This window comes from Oncorhynchus keta, chromosome 26, assembly GCF_023373465.1.
Source record: "Oncorhynchus keta strain PuntledgeMale-10-30-2019 chromosome 26, Oket_V2, whole genome shotgun sequence".
In the NCBI taxonomy this organism is placed as follows: Eukaryota; Metazoa; Chordata; class Actinopteri; order Salmoniformes; family Salmonidae; genus Oncorhynchus; species Oncorhynchus keta.
This window is the reverse complement of record NC_068446.1, coordinates 26,423,165-26,442,356: the sequence shown is the minus strand read 5'-3', so window position 1 is coordinate 26,442,356 and position 19,192 is coordinate 26,423,165. Positions and strand designations below refer to the sequence as shown.

At 41.4% G+C, this 19,192-nt stretch overlaps 2 protein-coding genes across 2 annotated transcripts in view; both read left to right on the top strand.

Moving 5' to 3' along the window:
* LOC118359157 (glypican-5-like) overlaps window positions 1-4,883 on the top strand; it is a 133,668-nt gene extending 128,785 nt beyond the window's left edge. The window contains exon 9 of the mRNA XM_035737470.2: window positions 72-4,883. Coding sequence (XP_035593363.1) covers window positions 72-274 — 203 coding nt within the window. The 3' untranslated portion in view covers window positions 275-4,883. The remainder of the gene's footprint in view (window positions 1-71) is intronic.
* Window positions 4,884-16,578: 11,695 nt separating this feature from the next.
* The window catches only part of LOC118358670 (glypican-1-like), a 59,222-nt gene continuing 56,608 nt past the window's right edge, over window positions 16,579-19,192 (top strand). The window contains exon 1 of the mRNA XM_052480448.1: window positions 16,579-17,242. Coding sequence (XP_052336408.1) covers window positions 17,086-17,242 — 157 coding nt within the window. The 5' untranslated portion in view covers window positions 16,579-17,085. The remainder of the gene's footprint in view (window positions 17,243-19,192) is intronic.

The following is a 19,192-nucleotide window of genomic DNA, read 5'->3' as shown; positions in this document are numbered from 1 at the left end:
TTCACCCTCTCTACATCTTTGTCTAGACAGTAGCAGCTCTAACTGGTTTCTCTCTCTGTCTCCCTCTGCAGATGAGAGAGTGGACGTGGCCAGCACTCATGTTCCTTTTGGGAAGAGCCCGGCAGTCAGGGAGCCCCCATGGCACGTCCCCACTGCCCAACCCCCACCACAGGTAGCTGTGAGAGCTGCGGGTCACACCCCAACACCCCACCCAGCTATCACCATCACCCTCATCCTCCTGTCTGCCCTGGCGTTACCATGGCACCCACTCTGAAACCCCCTCCGCTAATCACACCGACTGAGCACACATGAGAGGTGGGGAGCATTCACAAGAAGGAAAAGCAGGAAGAGGAGGATGAGAAAAAGGACAAGAGGAGGAGCTCGCCAGCGAACCTGTTGCTTTCCCTCAGCTGCTCCCTGTTTGTTAATGGGAGCTGGGCTGCATGGCTGTGTTTGTGCGATGTAGGATGTGTCTCATAAAATCTCTCTCTCCCTTGCTGCCTTCTCCACTGCTGCCTTCTCCACTGCTTTTTCCTCACTGCCTCCTCCTCTCTGGTTCTCTGGACTGCCTGGTCTGTTGACCATCAGATGTGGCCAGCTACACATCCCACTGCTCTCTAGTAGGGACAACCATGGTTCTGGTGGTTCTCCTGCGGTCCTTAGATTTAGGAACAGTAAAGTTCACAAACAGTGCTGAACTGAAGAATGTAATCAGGGCCTAAAAAGACATCATTTCTCCTCACCTCTCTACACGCAAAGTCAACCGTCATGTTCTCTGGGGTCTCTCCATTTGTTACTTAGTTTGCATTTGATTATGCCACCTGTTAATAGTCACAGAGCATACTATACATGTTTATATCGTCCCATGTGGGACTTATATTGTGTATTCATGTGTGGGTATTTGTTTGTGTGTGTTTATTTACCTATATTTACGTCTCTACATGTTTCGTGAAAAAGTATTTGCCCTTTTCTGATTTTCTCTATTTTTGCATATTTTTGATACTGAATGTTATCAGATCTTCAACCAAAAGCTAATGTTAGATAAAGGGAACCTGAGTTTACAAATAACAAAAACATTTATACTTATTTTATTTATTTAATTAACAAAGTTATGCAACACCCAATTCCCCCTTACACTCAAAGGTAATTGCCCCCTTACACTCAATAACTAGTTCTGCCACCTTTAGCTGCAATGACTGCAACCAGATGCTTCCTGTAGTTGTTGGTCAGACTCTCACATCGCTGTGGAGGAATGTTAGCCCACTTTTGCATGCAGAACTGCTTTAACGCAGCGATATTTGTGAGTTTTCAAGCATGAACTGCTCGGTTCAAGTCCTGCCACAACATCTCAATAGGGATTAGCTCTGGACTTTGACTAGGCCATTCCAAAACTTCATATTTGTTGCATTTTAGCCATTTCATGTAGACTTGATTATGTGTTTTGGATCATTGTCTTACTGAATGACCCAGCTGCACTTCAGCTTCAGCTCGCAGATGGATAGCCTGACATTCTCCTGTAGAATTCTCTGATACTGAGCAGAATTCATTGTTCCTTCTAATAAGGCATGTCGTCCAAGTCCTGAGGCAGCAAAGCATCCCCAAACCATCACACTACCACCTCTATGCTTGACCATTGGTATGAGGTTCTAACTGTGGAATGCAGTGTTTGGTTTTTGGTTTTTGCCAGGCAAAATGGGACCCATGTCGTCCAAAATGTTGACTCAAGTAAAAAGCACCTGTGTCATGTCCCGACCATAGAAAGTCTTTATTTTCTATGGTGGAGTAGGTCAGGGCGTGACTGGGGGGTGTTCTAGTTTATTATTTCTATGTGTAGTCTAGTTTTTGTATTTCTATGTTGGCCTGGTATGGTTCCCAATCAGAGGCAGCTGTCTATCGTTGTCTCTGATTGGGGATCATATTTAGGCAGCCTTTTTCCCACCTGTTGTTTGTGGGATCTTGTTTTTGTATTGTTGCTTTTGAGCCCTACAAGGCTGTACGTTCGTTTGTTTCTCTTTATTGTTTTGTTGCTGGTTCACATTTAAAATAAATATGATGAACCCAAATCACGCTGCGCCTTGGTCTACCCAGTATGACGATCGTTACAACCTGGAAGCAACTGGATGAATATCAAGACTCTTGGAATAATGTTCTATGGATAGATGATTTAAAAGTATAACTTTTTGGATGACACGGTTCCCATTATGCCTGGCAAAAACCAAACACTGCATTCCACAATTAGAACCACGTACCAACGGTCAAGCATAGAGGTGGTAGTGTGATGGTTTGGGGATGCTTTGCTGCCTCCTTAATAGAAGGAACAATGAATTCTGCTCTGTATCAGAGAATTCTACAGGAGAACGTCAGGCTATCCATCTGCGATCTGAAGCTGAAGTGCAGCTGGGTCATTCAGTAAGACAATGATCCATGTAATTGTTGTGTTATTTGTTCACTCAGGTTCCCTTGATCTAATATTACGTTTTAGTTGAAGATTTGATAATTCATTATAAAAATGATGCAAAAGTAGAGACAAATAGAAAGGGGGAAAATACTTTTTCACGGCACTGTCTGTGTTTCTTTACCTATCATCTTCTTTCATTTTAAAACTTGTAATAATGGCTTGTACGGTACTAGAACTGACCTACTAGACAAATGTAAATACACATATTTATGTAAATATACAGTTTGTACTGTATAAGGATAGGATGACAAGGGCTTAATTGGAGTTGTTGCTGTGGAAATATAAACTTCACCATATTATTTTGCTCGTGTGTTTTGATTGGCTCAAGCCCGAAAATATGTTCCCACACACTGACATCCTAGTTAACCTGCATCCATTGCATCGAGATCACCTCTATAATTAGGGCAAGTGTATACATGTATATATTTGAAGTCGCACACAATGCTGATTCATCTATGTTACATGTTTTATTACAGACGTTGCTCACTTTAAAGGGATGCTGCAAACACCTCCACCCTGCATGAAATTTTAGGTTTACCGATAAGCAAGTGTGTTTAACCTAGCCTAGTAAGGAAATAATAGCTGCATAAACAAATTGCCTACAACTCAATAAAGACCCCACATGAAAAAATACAACAGTTCACTATAGAATAGTACACTATAGAATTCTATATTATACTGTAGAATACTATACTACACACTAGATATTATCACGTTAGCCGATGTGATATGTATTGCGATTTTTACGATTCTCACGACTCTATATGTATTGCGATTCGATACTGTGATTTTATTGCAATTGGATGTTCCAAACATATTGCTTACCATATATCTGCTGCAGATGGACAAGAGAGCCATGAGAAAATGAGTTTCATCAGTCATGGAAATAAAAGTGCTGAATACAAATTGGCTCCCTAATTTAAAAAGATGGAGAACAAGTTATGAAGGAAAAACACTGGAGTTTTGGTGCAGGTACAGCCAACTAGCGCATACATAATACTGCAATATTGTCAAAAACGATACTATATGTATCATCAAAAATAATATCCCGATATGTAACAATATCAATTTTGTCCCCCATCACTACTACACACTGTAGTATCCCTCGATCATGTGTAGTACTTACTATAGAATGTTGTAGTACACTGTAAAATACTAAAGTCGATACTACAGTAAAAAACACTAATAAATACTACGTTAATGTCCGCAAAAACACTAACCCTTTTTAAACTATAGTAAATACTACAGTATCTTATTTGCATATACCCTGCCCATTCCCCTCCCCCATATCTGCAAATTCCCCTCCATCATATCACAATTTTTGCCACCCATAAATGAGAAACCGACATTCTATTTATAGACCATACAGTATATTGTGTAAGCTACAGGTTATTGTTCCTTACTATCCATTCAGACCCCAGTCCTACCTACCTACAGGTTATTGTTCCTTACTATCCATTCAGACCCCAGTCCTACCTACCTACAGGTTATGGAAAATGTGCTCTTTTAGTATTTCTCCAGTATGTTTCCTGAAGGAGAAAGCTTCCACTTCTATGTTAAAGATAATTCAACAAAAACACTACAGTAAATACTAATCCTAGTAATGTCTGCAAAAACACTACAGTAAATACTACAGTATTGTACAGTCTGCAAAAAACTACATTAATTACTACAGTATATGCTACAGTTATTTTACTATACTATAGTTTACTGTAAATACTACAGCAAATACTACAATGAATACTACAAAGTCTGCAAAAACACTACAGTGAATACTATAGTATTTATACCATAGTATACTTAAGCAATAAGTGTCCTTATGGTATATGACCAATATACCATGGCTAAGGGCCGACACAACGCGGTACCTAGATACTGCCTGTAGCTGTGGTATATTGGCCATATACCACAAACCCCTGAGGTGCCTTATTGCTATTATAAACTGGTTAACAACGTAATTAGAGCAGTAAAATGAAATGTTTTGTCATACCCGTGGTATACCACGGCTCTCAGACAATCAGCATTCAGGGCTCGAACCACCCAGTTTATAATTTTTAGGTGCGACCCCATGAAATCCATGTCTATCCATGTGGCTTTGAGCTGTTACTGGGAGACAGATTGTCCAATATTCTGCTATACTGGACAACCATGTACCCTGTGACTCCCCTGTTGTTCTGAATTCCAGGTTCAGTGGTACATAATGTACCTCATCACTCCTTCTACACTGCTTCTATACTTATTTCAATGTCGATGTTATGATATGATGTGATCTTGCTTTGCAACCCCTTTAAAATGCTGTAAATGTTCAGAGCCATTTGAGTGGCGACAGAACTGATATACTAGACTGGCCCTTTATCTTAAATGGATGGAGCCTTTGTCTGTAGACTCGCATGGACATTTAATAAACATATAACAGTCAACCTGACCATGATGTGCCAGTCTCTCTTTGCTCTCTTTGAGATCGTGTGAGATTGCATGAAAGACTCTGATTTGTTTTCCTCAAACTGTTCAAAGTGTTTGTCGAGGTACTTAGCCAAGCTGTTTCTGAGATAGTGTGGTGAGTAAGCACATGTTTCATTTCAGTCATAGTCATGCCTAGCCAAACCATCAATCTGTGAACAATATCATTATTTTCTCACCAACTATGACAGTGTTTAATTTCCAACTCCAGTCCAGTACCCCCAACAGCACATGTTTGTTGTAGCAATAGACAAGCACACCCGATCATACCCTGATTCTGCTGTTGGTACAAGAGGACTGGAGTTAGGAAACACTGCACTATGAGACAGTGCCCTTGCAGTATTGATATGAATATTGATAAAGGAAGTTGAATCTTGTAGGACGAACCTATCAGGGAAAATTCCCTTCTCAAACGAAGGGATTTTCTACAGTATATTTCCAGTACTGTGCTGGTGATTCTGCATTGATTTGCCAAACAGTGCATGTCTGTGTTGTTTTTGCCACTTAGTGCCTCTTGAGCTAAGCTGGGCTAGGCTGGGCAGGGCAGGACTGGGCTGGGCAGGCTGCCGCTGCTCATTGCCCTCTGGCCCTTCACCGGATTACTGTGATTTGATTGGCAACGGCTGCTGCCAAGCCCCACAAGCTGGAGCCAATCACTGCCAGGCGCTGCTGGATAATAAATACATCTCTCACTGAATACCAAATAACCAGTGAGGCAGAACCCACACCACAAGGAGAGACAGAATGCTGGTTTTGTGTGCGTGCACATCCAAGTGCGCCATCGCGGGCATGTTGATTTTGTCCACCCGCACCAGACACGATCAGGACACGCATGTTGAAATATCAAAACAAACTCTGAACCAGCTATATTAATTTGGGAACAGGTCCAAAAGCATTAAACATTTAAGGCAATTTAGCTAGCTAGCTTGCTGTTGCTAGCTAATTTGTCCTGGGATATAAACATTGGGTTGGTATTTTCCCTGAAATAAACAAGGTCCTCTACTCCGACAATTAATACACGGATAAAAGGTTAAACCAAGTTTGTTTATGGTCATCTCTCCTCCTTCAGGCTTCTTCTTTGGACTTTATATGGCAGTTGGCAACCAATTTAAAGGTGCATTACCACCACCAACTGGATTGGAGTGTGGACCTCAGTTCATCTTTCAATCACCCACTTGGGTATATACTCCTAAAAACCAATGAGGAGATGGGAGAGGCCGGACTTACAGCGCGTCACGCATCACAAATAAAACTGAGTTCTATTTTAGCGCCTAGCTACGCAGACGTTCGGAGTGCAATGATTGAATAAAATGTATGTGTACATTCCTTTTGTAACGCTTGCGCACGTGAAGGCGAGTGGTGTGGTCAGCATGTTATAGTAGGTCGAAGTGCAACTCTGCGTGGTCTGACAAGTATATAACTTACCCACGTTTGATCAAATTCACAAATGCTACAAAAACCTTGAATCTCGAAGGTGAAATCCGATTCCGACTTGTTATGAAACACGTAAAGGCAGAAAAAAAGTGTATTAATTTATGCCAATGGTTCAACTCAAGAGGTTATCTTAACATCTGATTTCTATGACACCATGGCTGGACCTGGAGCTTGGCCAAAACCACCGAATGTCCTATCCAGGCCAGGTCACATACAGTTGAAGTTGGAAGTTTACATACACTTAGGTTGGAGTCATTAAAACTCATTTTTCAACCACTCCACAAATTTCTTGTTAACAAACTATAGTTTGGGCAAGTCGGTTAGGACATCTACTTTGTGCATGACACAAGTCATTTTTCCAACAATTGTTGGTAGACACATTATTTAACTTATTTAACTGTATCACAATTCCAGTGGGTCAGAAGTTACACTAAGTTGAGTGTGCCTTTAAACAGCTTGGAAAATTCCCAAAAATGATGTCATGGATTTAGAAGATTTGGATAGGCTAATTGACATAATTTCAGTCAATTGGAGGTGTACCTGCGGATGTATTTCAATGCATATCTTCAAACTCAGTGCCTCTTTGCTTGACATCATGGGAAAATCAAAAGAAATCAGCCAAGACTTCAGAAAAAAAATGGTAAACCTCCACAAGTCTGGTTCATCGTTGGGAGAAATCTTTAAACGCCTGAAGGTACCATGTTAATCTGTACAAACAATAGTATGCAAGTATAAACACCATGGGACCACGCAGCCATCATACCAGTCTCCTAGAGATGAACGTACTTTGGTGCGAAAAGTGCAAATCAATCCCAGAACAACAGCAAAGGACTTTGTGAAGATGCTGGAGGAAACAGGTACAAAAGTATCTATGTCCACAGTAAAACGAGTTCTATATCGACATAACCTGAAAGGCCACTCAGCAAGGAAGAAGCCACTGCTCCAAAACCACCATAATAAAAGCCAGACTACGGTTTGCAACTGCCCATGGGGACAAAGATCGTACTTTTTGGAGAAATGTCCTCTGGTGTGATGAAACAAAAATATAATTGTTTGGCCATAATGACCAACATTATGTTTGGAGGAAAAAGGGGGTGGCTTGCAAGCCTAAGAACACCATTCCAACCATGAAGCAAGGGGTGGCAGCATCATGTTGTGGGGGTGCTTTGCTGCAGGAGGGAAGGTGCACTTCAAAAATAGATGGCATCATGAGGATGGAAGATTATGTGGATATATTGAGGCAACATCTCAAGACATCAGTCAGGAAGTTAAAGCTTGGTCGCAAATGGGTCTTCCAAATGGACAATGACCCCAAGCATACTTCCAAAGTTGTGGCAAAATGGCTTAAACCAGTTATGCATTAGGGGGCGCTATTACATTTTTTGGATGAAAGACGTTCCCGTTTTAAACAAGATATTTTGTCACGAAAAGATGCTCGACTATGCATTTAATTGACCGCTTTGGAAAGAAAACACTCTTACGTTTCCAAAACTGCAAAGATATTATCTGTGAGTGCCACAGAACTGATGCTACAGGCGAATCCAAGATTAAATTTCAAACAGGAAATGCCCCAGATTTTGGAGGCGCTGTGTTCCAATGTCTCCTTATATGGCTGTGAATGCGCAAGGAATGAGCCTACACTTTCTGTCGTTTCCCCAAGGTGTCTGCAGCATTGTGACGTATTTGTAGGCATATCATTGGAAGATTGACCATAAAAGACTACATTTACCAGGTGTCCGCTTGGTGTCCTCCGTCGAAATTATTGCGTAATCTCCAGCTGCATGCATTTTTCCATGTGGTTCAGAGGAGAAACCAAACTTCCACGAATTATATATCATCGAATAGATATGTGAAAAACACCTTGAGGGTTGATTCTAAACAACGTTTGCCATGTTTCTGTCGATATTATGGAGTTAATTTGGAAAAAAAGTTTGCTGTTGTAATGACTGAATTTTCGTGATGAACAAAACGGAACGATTTCTCCTACACAAATAATCTTTTTGGAAAAACTGAACATTTGCTATCTAACTGAGAGTCTCCTCATTGAAAACATCCGAAGTTCTTCAAAGGTAAATTATTTTATTTGAATGCTCTTCTTGTTTTTGTGAAAATGTTGCCTGCTGAATGCTAGGCTTAATGCTATGCTAGCTATCAATACTCTTACACAAATGCTTGTTTAGCTAGTCTCTGAGATGACTCATTGCCAATATAAAACATCGGGGCTGAGTCAAGTTCTTCAAAGGTAAATTATTTTATTTGAATGCTCTTCTTGTTTTTGTCGGAAAATGTCTCAGCCTCCAGTATTTATGCTGAATGCTAGGCTTAATGCTATGAATCTAGCTATCAATACCATGTCCCAGGACTACCTACATGAGGACTCCTTGCTGTCCCCAAATGCTTGTTTAGCTATGGACTACCTGACATGAAAAAGCAGTTTTTTTGAAAATCTGGTCATTTAGATGACAGTGTTCTGTTAAGCCAAAAGGCTAAGCCCGGTTCCTCTCTAGGCTAGGTTTTGCCTTTCTAGGGAGCCAACCGTGCTTTTACACCTGCATTGTTTGCTGTTTGGGGTTTTATTTCATTTCATTTACGAAGGGCTATATAAATAAATTTGATTTGATTTGATTTGATTTGATTTGATTTGATTTTCATGAATAGTTAACGTTGCGTTATGGTAATGAGCTTGAGGCTATAATTACGATCCCGGAGGCGGGATTGCTCGTCGCAGGACAACAAAGTCAAGGTATTGGAGTGGCCATCAAAAAGCCCTGACCTCAATCCCATAGAGAATTTGTGGGCAGAACTGAAAAAGCGTGTGTGAGCAAGGAGGCCTACAAACCTGACTCAGTTACACAAGCTCTGTCAGGAGGAATGGGCCAAAATTCAGCCAACTTATTGTGGGAAGCTTGTGGAAGGCTACCCAAAATGTTTGACCCAAGTTAAACAATTTAAAGGCAATGCTACCAACTACTAATTGAGTGTATGTAAACTTCTGGCCCACTGGGAATGTGATGAAAGAAACAAAAGCTGAATTAAATCATTCTCTCTATTATTATTCTGACATTTCACATTCTTAATCCTAACTAATTCCCTAAAACAGGGAATTTTTACTAGGATTAAATGTCAGGGATTGTGAAAAACTGAGTTGAAATCTAGTTGGCTAAGGTGTATGTAAACTTCAGACTTCAACTGTAGTTCATGTTGGCTCAGCTTCATTAGCTTATAGGGATTCAGTTTTCTGTAAGAAAGATTGAATAGGATTTAGCTTGCAGTTGCCCATAATGGATTCACACTTTCTAATGCTGATATGGTGCTCTCTAATAACGCTCCATTAATAGCAGGGATTCCTCCAGTCAGGGAGAGGTGGGGATCGAGCTGCCTCTCTCTGCCAGGCCAGCAGCACAGAGCTATTTCAGGACCTCTCTCTGCCAGGCCAGCAGCACAGAGCTATTCCAGGACCTCTCTCTGCCAGATAGAGGCAGAGCAGAGCGCCGCCCGGAGAGCCAGACCCAAAGGTCTGTAGCCCCCACTACACCCAGCCCAGCTCCCTCTGACCTGAGCCCTGTCCTCCAGCCCCAAGACTTTCATCACCACGCTGCAGGAATGCACCACACACAGAGACACAGAAACACACAAACGCATAGCCTGTACAGTATGTAGATGTGTTGATTCCATATCTATCTTCATCGTCAGTCTACCCCCCCTTTCATCTCTGTGGAGTCTTAAGCAGTGCATACATGTGTGGGTTTGTGCATGTGTGTGAGTGTGTGCGTGCACACAATCTGCACGAATGCACATATACATTATAGAAGGTTAAGCCTCACAGTTGCCCTGTTCATTCAGTTCAATTGGCGCTCATCCATCAAATGTTTGTTGGTAATTCGGTGTCTTTGCAGTGAGGGGCTGAGGGGATGGACTGAGGTTAGCAGCCTTATCCTGGGGGACAGTGGAGCATGAGAGGTCATCCATCATGGAGGAACGGTAAGGAGGGCAAAGGGCTTTAGTGGAGATCTCCCAGACTACTGGGTTCTACACTGATAGACCAGGCCCTGAAGCCTAAAAGTTGGTGAAGAAAGTGTACTGTTTAAAATCCAAATTCTGATGGATCACACAACAACAAATCAACTGTTAGAAGTATCATTCCAGGTGACTCCCGAGTGGCGTAGCGGTCTAAGACACAGAATCACAGAGCTAGCAGTGTCACTACAGACCTGTGTTCAATCCCAGGCTGTGTCACAGCTGGGCTGCAACTGGGAGACACATGAGCCTGCCCAGCATCATCTGGGTTTGGCCAGTTGGGATGTCTGTGTCCCATCGCCCTCTAGCGACTCCTTGTGGCGGGCCGGGCCCATGCACACTGACTTCGGTCGCCAGTTGTACAATGTTTTTGAAAAACTAGATGATTACTTATTGGATTACTTTTACATTTCCTCAATTACTTCAATTCAGCCTTGAAAAAAAAGGGTGCAGGTTTAAGTTTGTTTACCAAGTCAGAGACCACTACGATGACACACCAACTGTGTTTGTTTGATCCTTTTTGTCTTCTTCTAATGTCTCTTAAGAGGAAAGTAATCTAAAAGTAACTTAAAAGTAATCAGATTACGTTACTGAGATTGGGTAATCCAAAAAATGATATTACTGATTACAATTTAGGACAAGTAACTAGTATATGTACAGATGACATTTAGAAAGTCATCTACCCAACTCTGGTCAGAAAGGAAGGGAATGTGTGGCTGGTAGTGCAGCTCTCTCAGTCTGCATGTTCCGGTCAGGACTACAACTAATCCAGGACAGGTGTGAAAATGACAGAGGCTACACTAGGATATACCTCTGTTTGGTCTCTCTGTCACCAGCTGTTTCCAATGTTACACCAGATTCACTGGCCACAATTTCATTAACATGACAAGCTAAATCAGAATAAATACGCTAAATGTAATGAAGAGCATCTAACAGGCATTGTTTTGTAGTAGAGTGGCAGACATTGGCACACTATTGTTTTCAGGTTAGAGCAGATTATTACATTCTCACCATTCTGCTTACAAACCAATCAGTCATGACTAAAGTCATTACCCTAACAGACCTAGCTAGAATGTCATGATATTATCTTGACAAATAATTCCATCAAATGGAATAGCAGACTGTATATTATGAATAGCTCTGGATTATCATCCTTAATACTTTGCTGGGAATAATCCAGCATTTTCTGTTTTTGCAATGACATGCAAACAAAGTTCTTGGTATCCAACTATTTATTGAACATGACGTGTGAGATGTGCATGTGTTCGAATATTGGTCAACCACAAGAACCAGTCTGACGGAATAGAACACTCTGTGCAGCAGAATGTGTGAAATGAACCCGAGTTCCGTTTGCTTTTGGTTTGAAAGGTGCTTGTTACTGCTGCAATGCACTTAAGCATGATATCCCATTGCGAAAAACAGGTTAAATCAATGTTGTTTCCACACCATTTCAACAAAATAATTAAATGTGATGACGTTGAATCAACCCAACTTTTAACCTAAATCCAATGACATATTGACATTTTTTGTTGATTCAACTCAACCAAATATAAATTAAAACCTTGACATTGATATGACGTCTGTTTCCAGTGGGAAGGATGTTTCTCGTGATCATTTAAATAAACTTGAATTGCATCATGAATAGAAGCTGACAACAGAGAAAAACAACTTTTGGTGTTATGCAGCAGAAATGAATGGATGCATGCATGTGAGGCATGTGCAGTGATTGGACTATTCTGCTCCATTAAGCTCAGAAATGAGACTATGGGGCTGATCAAAATCAAATAAAAAAAATGTAATTGTATTTGTCACATGCACCGAATACAACGGGTGTAGATTTTAGTGTGAAATGCTTACTTATTAGCCCTTCCCAACCACGCAGAGTAAAAAAATAAAAAAAATAAAAATAGTAACACAAGAGTAATAAAATACACAAGAATGGAGTTACATACAGGGAATGCCAGTACCAGATCAATGTGCAGGGGCAGGGTAAAGTGACTAGGGATCACGATAGATAATAATATGAGTAAAATAAAGAACAGAGTAGCAAAAACAAATTATAAGTGTAAAAGTGTGTGTGTGTGTATGTGCATGTGAGTGTGTGTGTGTGTGTATGTGTTGTGTCGGTATGTGTGTGTGTGTGTTGTGGGCGTATGTAGTGTATGTGAAGGTGTGTGGGTTTTGCATGAGAGTGTCAGTGTGTGTGTGAGTGAGTGTGTGTATAGTGTGTATATACACTGAGAATACAAAACATTAAGAACACCTGCACTTTCTATGACATAGACTGACCAAGTGTACGCAGGTGAAAGCTATGATCCTTTATTGATGCCACTTATTAAATCCACTTCAATCAGTGTAGTGTAGATGAAGGTGAGGAGACAGGTTAAAGGACAATTGAGACAATGATTGTGTACATGTGCCACAAGGTGCCAGGCACAACGGTTTGTGTCAAGAACTGCAACGCTACTGGATTTTTCACACTCTACAGTTTCCCGTGTGTATCAAGAATGGTCCACTACCCAAAGGACATCCAGCAAACTTGGCACAACTGTGGGAAGTATTGGAGTCAACATGGGCCAGCATCCCCGTTGAGTGCTTTCGAGTCCATGCCCCAACAAACTCAGGCTGTTCTTAGGGCAAAAGGGGGAGGGGGGGCTCTTAATGTCTGGTATACTCACTGTATAGTGTACAGGATGGGACTAAGCATGCACCCCTGAGGGGCCCCCGTGTTGAGAGTCAGCATGGCTGAGGTGTTGTTGTCGACCAACACCACCTGGGGTCGACCCATCAGGAAGTCCAGGATCCAGTTGCAGAGGGAGGTGTTCAGTCCCAGGGTGCTTGGTGTTGAGCTTTGGAAGACACTTGCCAGCTGGTCTGCACATGCTCTGAGAATGCGCCCTGGTATTCCGTCTGGCCCGGAGTCTTTGCAAGTGTTAACCTGTTTAGAAGTTTTATTCACATCGGCCACAGAGAGCAGGGTAGCCTAGTGGTGGAGCGTTGGACTAGTAACCGGAAGGTTGAAAGTTCAAACCCCCGAGCTGACAAGATACAAATCTGTTGGTCATTGAAAATAAGAATTTGTTCTTAACTGACTTGCCTGGTTAAATAAAGGTTTAAAAAAATGAGGTAGTCACCTGGAATGCATTTCAATTAACAATGTGCCTTGTTAAAAGTTAATTTGTGGAATTTCTTTCCTTAATATGTTTGAGCCAATCAGTTGTGTTGTGACAAGGTAAGGGTGGTATACAGAAGATATCCCCATTTGGTAAATACCAAGTCCATATTATGGCAAGAACAACTCAAATAAGCAAAGAGAAACGACAGTCCATCATTAGTTTAAGACATGAAGATCAGTCAATACATAACATTTAATAAAGAACTTTTCTTCAAGCGCAGTCCCAAAAACCATCAAGCGGTATAATGAAACTGGCTCTCACGAGGGCCGCGACAGGAAAAGAAGACCCAGAGTTACCTCTGCTCAGAGGATAAGTTCATTATAGTCACCAGCCTCAGAAATTGCAGCCCAAATAAATACTTCACAGAGTTCAAGTAAAAGACACATCTCAACATCAACTGTTCAGAGGATACTGCGTGAATCAGGCCTTCATGGTCAAATTGCTGCAATGAGGAGGAGGTGAGATGGCGTGGGGGTGCTTTGCTGGGGACACTGTCAGTGATTACTTTGGAATTCCACGGCACACTTAACCAGCATGGCCACCACAGCATTCTGCAGCGATACGCTATCCCATCTGGTTTGCGCTTAGTGGGATTATCATCTGTTTTTCAACAGGACAATGACCCAACACAGGCTGTGTAATGGCTATTTGACCAAGAAGGAGAGTGATGGAGTCCTGGCCTCCACAATCACCCAACCTCAACCCAGTTGAGATGGTTTGAATTAGCTGGACCGCAGAGTGAAGGAAAAGCAAACAAAAGTGCTCAACATATGTGGGAACTCCTTCAAGACTGTTGGAAAAGCATTACAGGTGAAGCTGGTTGAGAGAATACCAAAAGTGTGCAAAGCTAGGGAAAAGGTGGCTACTTTGAAGAATATCAAATCTAAAATATATTTCGATATATATTTTTTGTAATGTCAGTTAATTTGACTCAACAAATCACAGCGCAGATTGAAGGGTACACTTCCTGCTTTTACTTCCTGGCATGTTCGTCAGTAGTTACCACAGGCACAAAGTCATGATTAGGGCTAAGCCTTGCTTATTTATATAATTTATCTTCTTAAAATCTGATTTTAAATCTTACCTTAACCGTAACCTTAAACACACTGCTAACCTTATGCCTAACACTGAGCTTGAATTAGACCAAAAAGCAAATGTTTGTTATCATGAATTTTTACAATTTCGCCAATTTTCATTTTGTGGCTGTAGGAACTAGTAACAACCTCCTGGCATGGGTACACTCAAAATGTGGCTGCCACTCTCAGTCAGAGAGAGAGAGAGAGAGAGAGAGAGGGAGGGAACTCTGCCAAGAGCCTTTCACTGACAAATATCAGTGCCTTGCCCTTTCTGTCTTCTAACTGTCTCGCTTTGTAGGGCTATGCAGCCTGGATGGGCGTAACAGAGTATTAGACTAGACGTAACACTGTCCGGGACACTCAAATTAGTAAGGTATGTTACGTTTGCTATGGTTATATAAAAGACAGAAGGCTACTTTAAGGCAAAAAGGAAATTAAGGTTGTTGGTCGGGAAGGATAGGTGGGAATTAAATGCAAACGTCAAGCAACCATAAGGTTGCACATTTGAATCTCATCCTGGACAAATTTAGCATTTTTGCTAATTAGACATTTGCAACACCTTAACACTTTTGAACTACTTTGCAACTACTTAGCATGTTAGCTAAGCCTAACCCTAACCTGGACATCCACAAATGAATACATACCATAAGAAACGTAATACATCATACTAATTGGAGTGTCCAGGATTTACATTTACTATGTTACATCTCTCCCTGAGTCCAGGTTGGCCTAAGGAATACATTTTGCACTTCTGTCACACACACACACACACGCACACACACACACACACACACACACACGCACACACACACACACACACACACACACACACACACACACACACACACACACACACACACACACACACACACACACACACACACACACACACACACACACACACACACACACACACACACACACACAGAGGGCTGTGTCCCAATTCACGACGACCCCATGTTAATCCAGTACAGACCCTGGCAGGCTACACTGTAACAGGGATTACAGTGTGGTTAGTGAGAGACTAGATGTGTCCCCTGTACATGTAATTACACTGTCATTTCACACATACAGTTTAGTGGCTGGTAGGACCTCCCACCCACCAACTCCCACCTCTCAGGCTTCTGTACCCATCTTTGTGCCATGCAGGGAGATACGGCTGACAATCGGATTATATGCTTGGAAATGAGTGTGTACAGTACAGTAGACCTATGTCAATGGGAATGTGTGTAGAGAATGAATGAAGACACTTCGTTCGGTGCAATTATGTGAGTTTTGTCATTGTGTTTTATGGACACCTGTGGGTAAAAAATGTATTATGCACGGAACTCAAACAGATGAACAGAAAGTATTGTCCTATTGTGGTCATGGTACATATCTAGATTTGAGACAGTTTGCTACAACAGGAAAATAATTATGCTGCAACAGAACATCTGAATTACTATGTGGGTTATAATAAATGGACATTTTTGTAGGGGTTGATACAATTTTTTGTAAGGGAAAGTCTGAAATTATAAAGTGAAAATTACAAACTTCAGAGGCATTTTTAAACCTCAAATACGCTACAAGTTTTACATTTCCTGCTTTGTATGAAAGTTATACTGCAGGGTATACAAATAAAGAGCCTACATCTTTATCCCATCCAGTAGCCTCGAGATGGTGTGGACTTTCAAGAGCCAACAGTGAATGCATTTGAGCTCATCTCCATAACGCGAAATCTCGAGGGATTTTTCTAGAATTATACACTTATTTTTCACCAAACAAATAGGTTTTTATTGGCTCTGGAAGAAAGATAAATCGTAATATTAAAGCGCTGCACATTCGAAGTTGTTGATTTTGTATTATGAATAAAAATGTCTTTAAAAAACAACAACAACAACAAACAAAGGGGGGAAAAAAAGAAAACATAAACGCACTGACCTGCAGGTGGTGGCATCCTCTGTTCTCCGCGGGGCGGCACCAAAACAGCAGCTCCGCATGAGTATCCCAGCGCGATTCCAATCCTATACTGGCTGTGCTACGTGATCAGCTCACAACACTCGGGCTATTCTCCCTGACACACCTCCGATATTTGTAGAGTTCACCTGTTCCATACAGTTTCATCAAAGACTACTGTGACTCTTCACTGACAGTAGCAGAGCCTTTATTCGGTGTATTGGTGGATGTTGATAACACGTATTACAGTAATTCATTTTCTTTTTTTTTCTAGAGCCGTTCTGCCTAGTAGACTCATCACTGCGAGGACTTGCTCATCTTGACAGTCACAGCGTCGTCACAGGACTCCGGGGAGCGCTGACAGATTGCTCAGCTGGTGTTTCCAGCTGTATCCTCCGCGCCAAAGCGAGATACACCGCCAAGGGAGGCTTTATCTACCGGTTGAATGTCATACGAGGCTTTGTAGGACTTATTTTTAATTGCCAAGACTCGTTCTCTTTGATCTACACCTTACTATTTGGTTGTCAGTATGGATTTTCTCCAGGCTCTCCTATTCCTTTGTCTATCTGCTATCCCATTGTCGGCGGACAATGCGAGCAGTAAAGCCCGGAGCTGTTCGGATGTCCGACAGTTCTACAGCGGTAAAGGCTTCACTCTCAACGGGGTGCCACAGACAGAGATATCTGGTAAGTAACGGCACATTTTCTAGACATACTATTATATTTTTCAAGCAAATGTTTAATTAAATAATTATATAAAATGTTATAATTTTGGTTTCCAGTGTAAAATATTGAAATTATGAGCATAAGACACGATTGAGGGCAATAAGTAGGTGAGTGGTCGGCTGTGGTAGGCTTCTGTATCTACGGACAGCCTACTAGCACAATCTCCATGTGCAGCTAACTTGATGAAGCCCCAAAGTTGCAACTACATTTGAAAAGAGCTTCTCGAAGTGCTCTGGTGTCTTCACATAGGCCAGGGCCTGATATCAATGTATGACTTTTAGATGTGGTACACTCTTAAAAAAGGTTTCCAAAAAGGTTATATGGCTGTCCCCATAAGATAACCCTTTTGGGTTCCAGGTAGAACCCTTTTGGGTTCCAGGTAGGTTCCAGGTAGAACCCTATGCAAAATTGGTTCTGAATGGGTTCTACCTGGAACCAAAAGGGTTATACCTGGATCCCAAAAAATAGTTATTTAAAGGTTTCTCCTATGGGGACAGCTGAAGAAGCATTTTAGGTTCTAGATTTTTTTCCTTTTTGTGTACAGAAAGATATATATTTTTAAAACATCATTATCAGTAGGCCTACTACAGGGGTGTCAAACTCATTTCCATGAAGGGCGTAGTGCCTGCATGTTTTTGTTTTTTCTTTTCAATTAAGACCTAGACAACCAGGTGAGGGGAGTTCTTTACCAATTAGTGACCTTAATTCATCAATCCAGTACAAGGGATGAGCGAAAACCCATAGACGCTCGGCCCTCTGTAGAATGAGTTTGACACGTGGCCTTTTACCTGCGAGTGCATCACTTGTTTTTAGTCACGTGGATAAAAGAAAGCATGGTATAACTAAGAGGCAAAGCATGGTAGGACATACATTCTATTTCATGCTCAATATTCAATACAGTATTTGTTTTACTATTAACCATTTGTATGCTAATTGTATTTAGGTACACTCTTAATTGTCCTGCCTGTTCCTTTAACCTTTGGACTTCTGTTCCCAGTGCTCTTCTCTATTAGACAAGGCCTCCCTCTTAACTGCCTCATCTGAACAAACAGTCCATTAGCAAAGATGATGTCATCACATATTGAATAGTGTCATGGTGTGATGTCATGGCTTGAACACAGTATGCTAAATTACTGAAATGTATGTTATATCTATATTCTGACATTCAATATGACATTAAGTGAGTAGTAAACAGTTAATATTTCACGATGGGTTATCAAAACAACCATGGAGATGATGATGCATCAAAAGAACAGTTTTCTCATCCAGCATCTGTTTTAGCCTGTTCCCCATGCAACGCATCATGTTCTGTTACAGTGATTAGTGGCCAATAATCAGCCTTTGATGCATCCATCCTTTATAGTGGACTCTTTGTTGTATTATCCATAACTCATGCATAGGTATGCACATATGGGGTGCGCGCGCACACACACACACACACACACACACACACACACACACACACACACACACACACACACACACACACACACACACACACACACACACACACACACACACACACACACACACACACACACACACACACACACACACACACCTTTGCATTATTGCGGAGTTGTAATAGGTTTCCGAGTCTCCTGTTGGCTGTGGATTATGTACACAGAGCTAAGGTAGTAGGGGGATTGCCAGTGGGCTCTGCAGGGAATTTGAAGGTCACTTCATTCAGTCTCATAGATGATATTGTTAAAGCAAGGGGAAAACATTGAATATTCCCAGTGAGAATCATACAAGGTCTGTCTTTTTTTACATTTTTAAATCTGAATAACAAAGCATTGTTTGCAGCTCAAGATTGGATAAAGATTGTAGTTTTTCATAACTTCCAGGATAAAAGATACTTTATATCTTCTATATCGCTATTTTTTTTACACCCTACTTTCCCGTATGTGA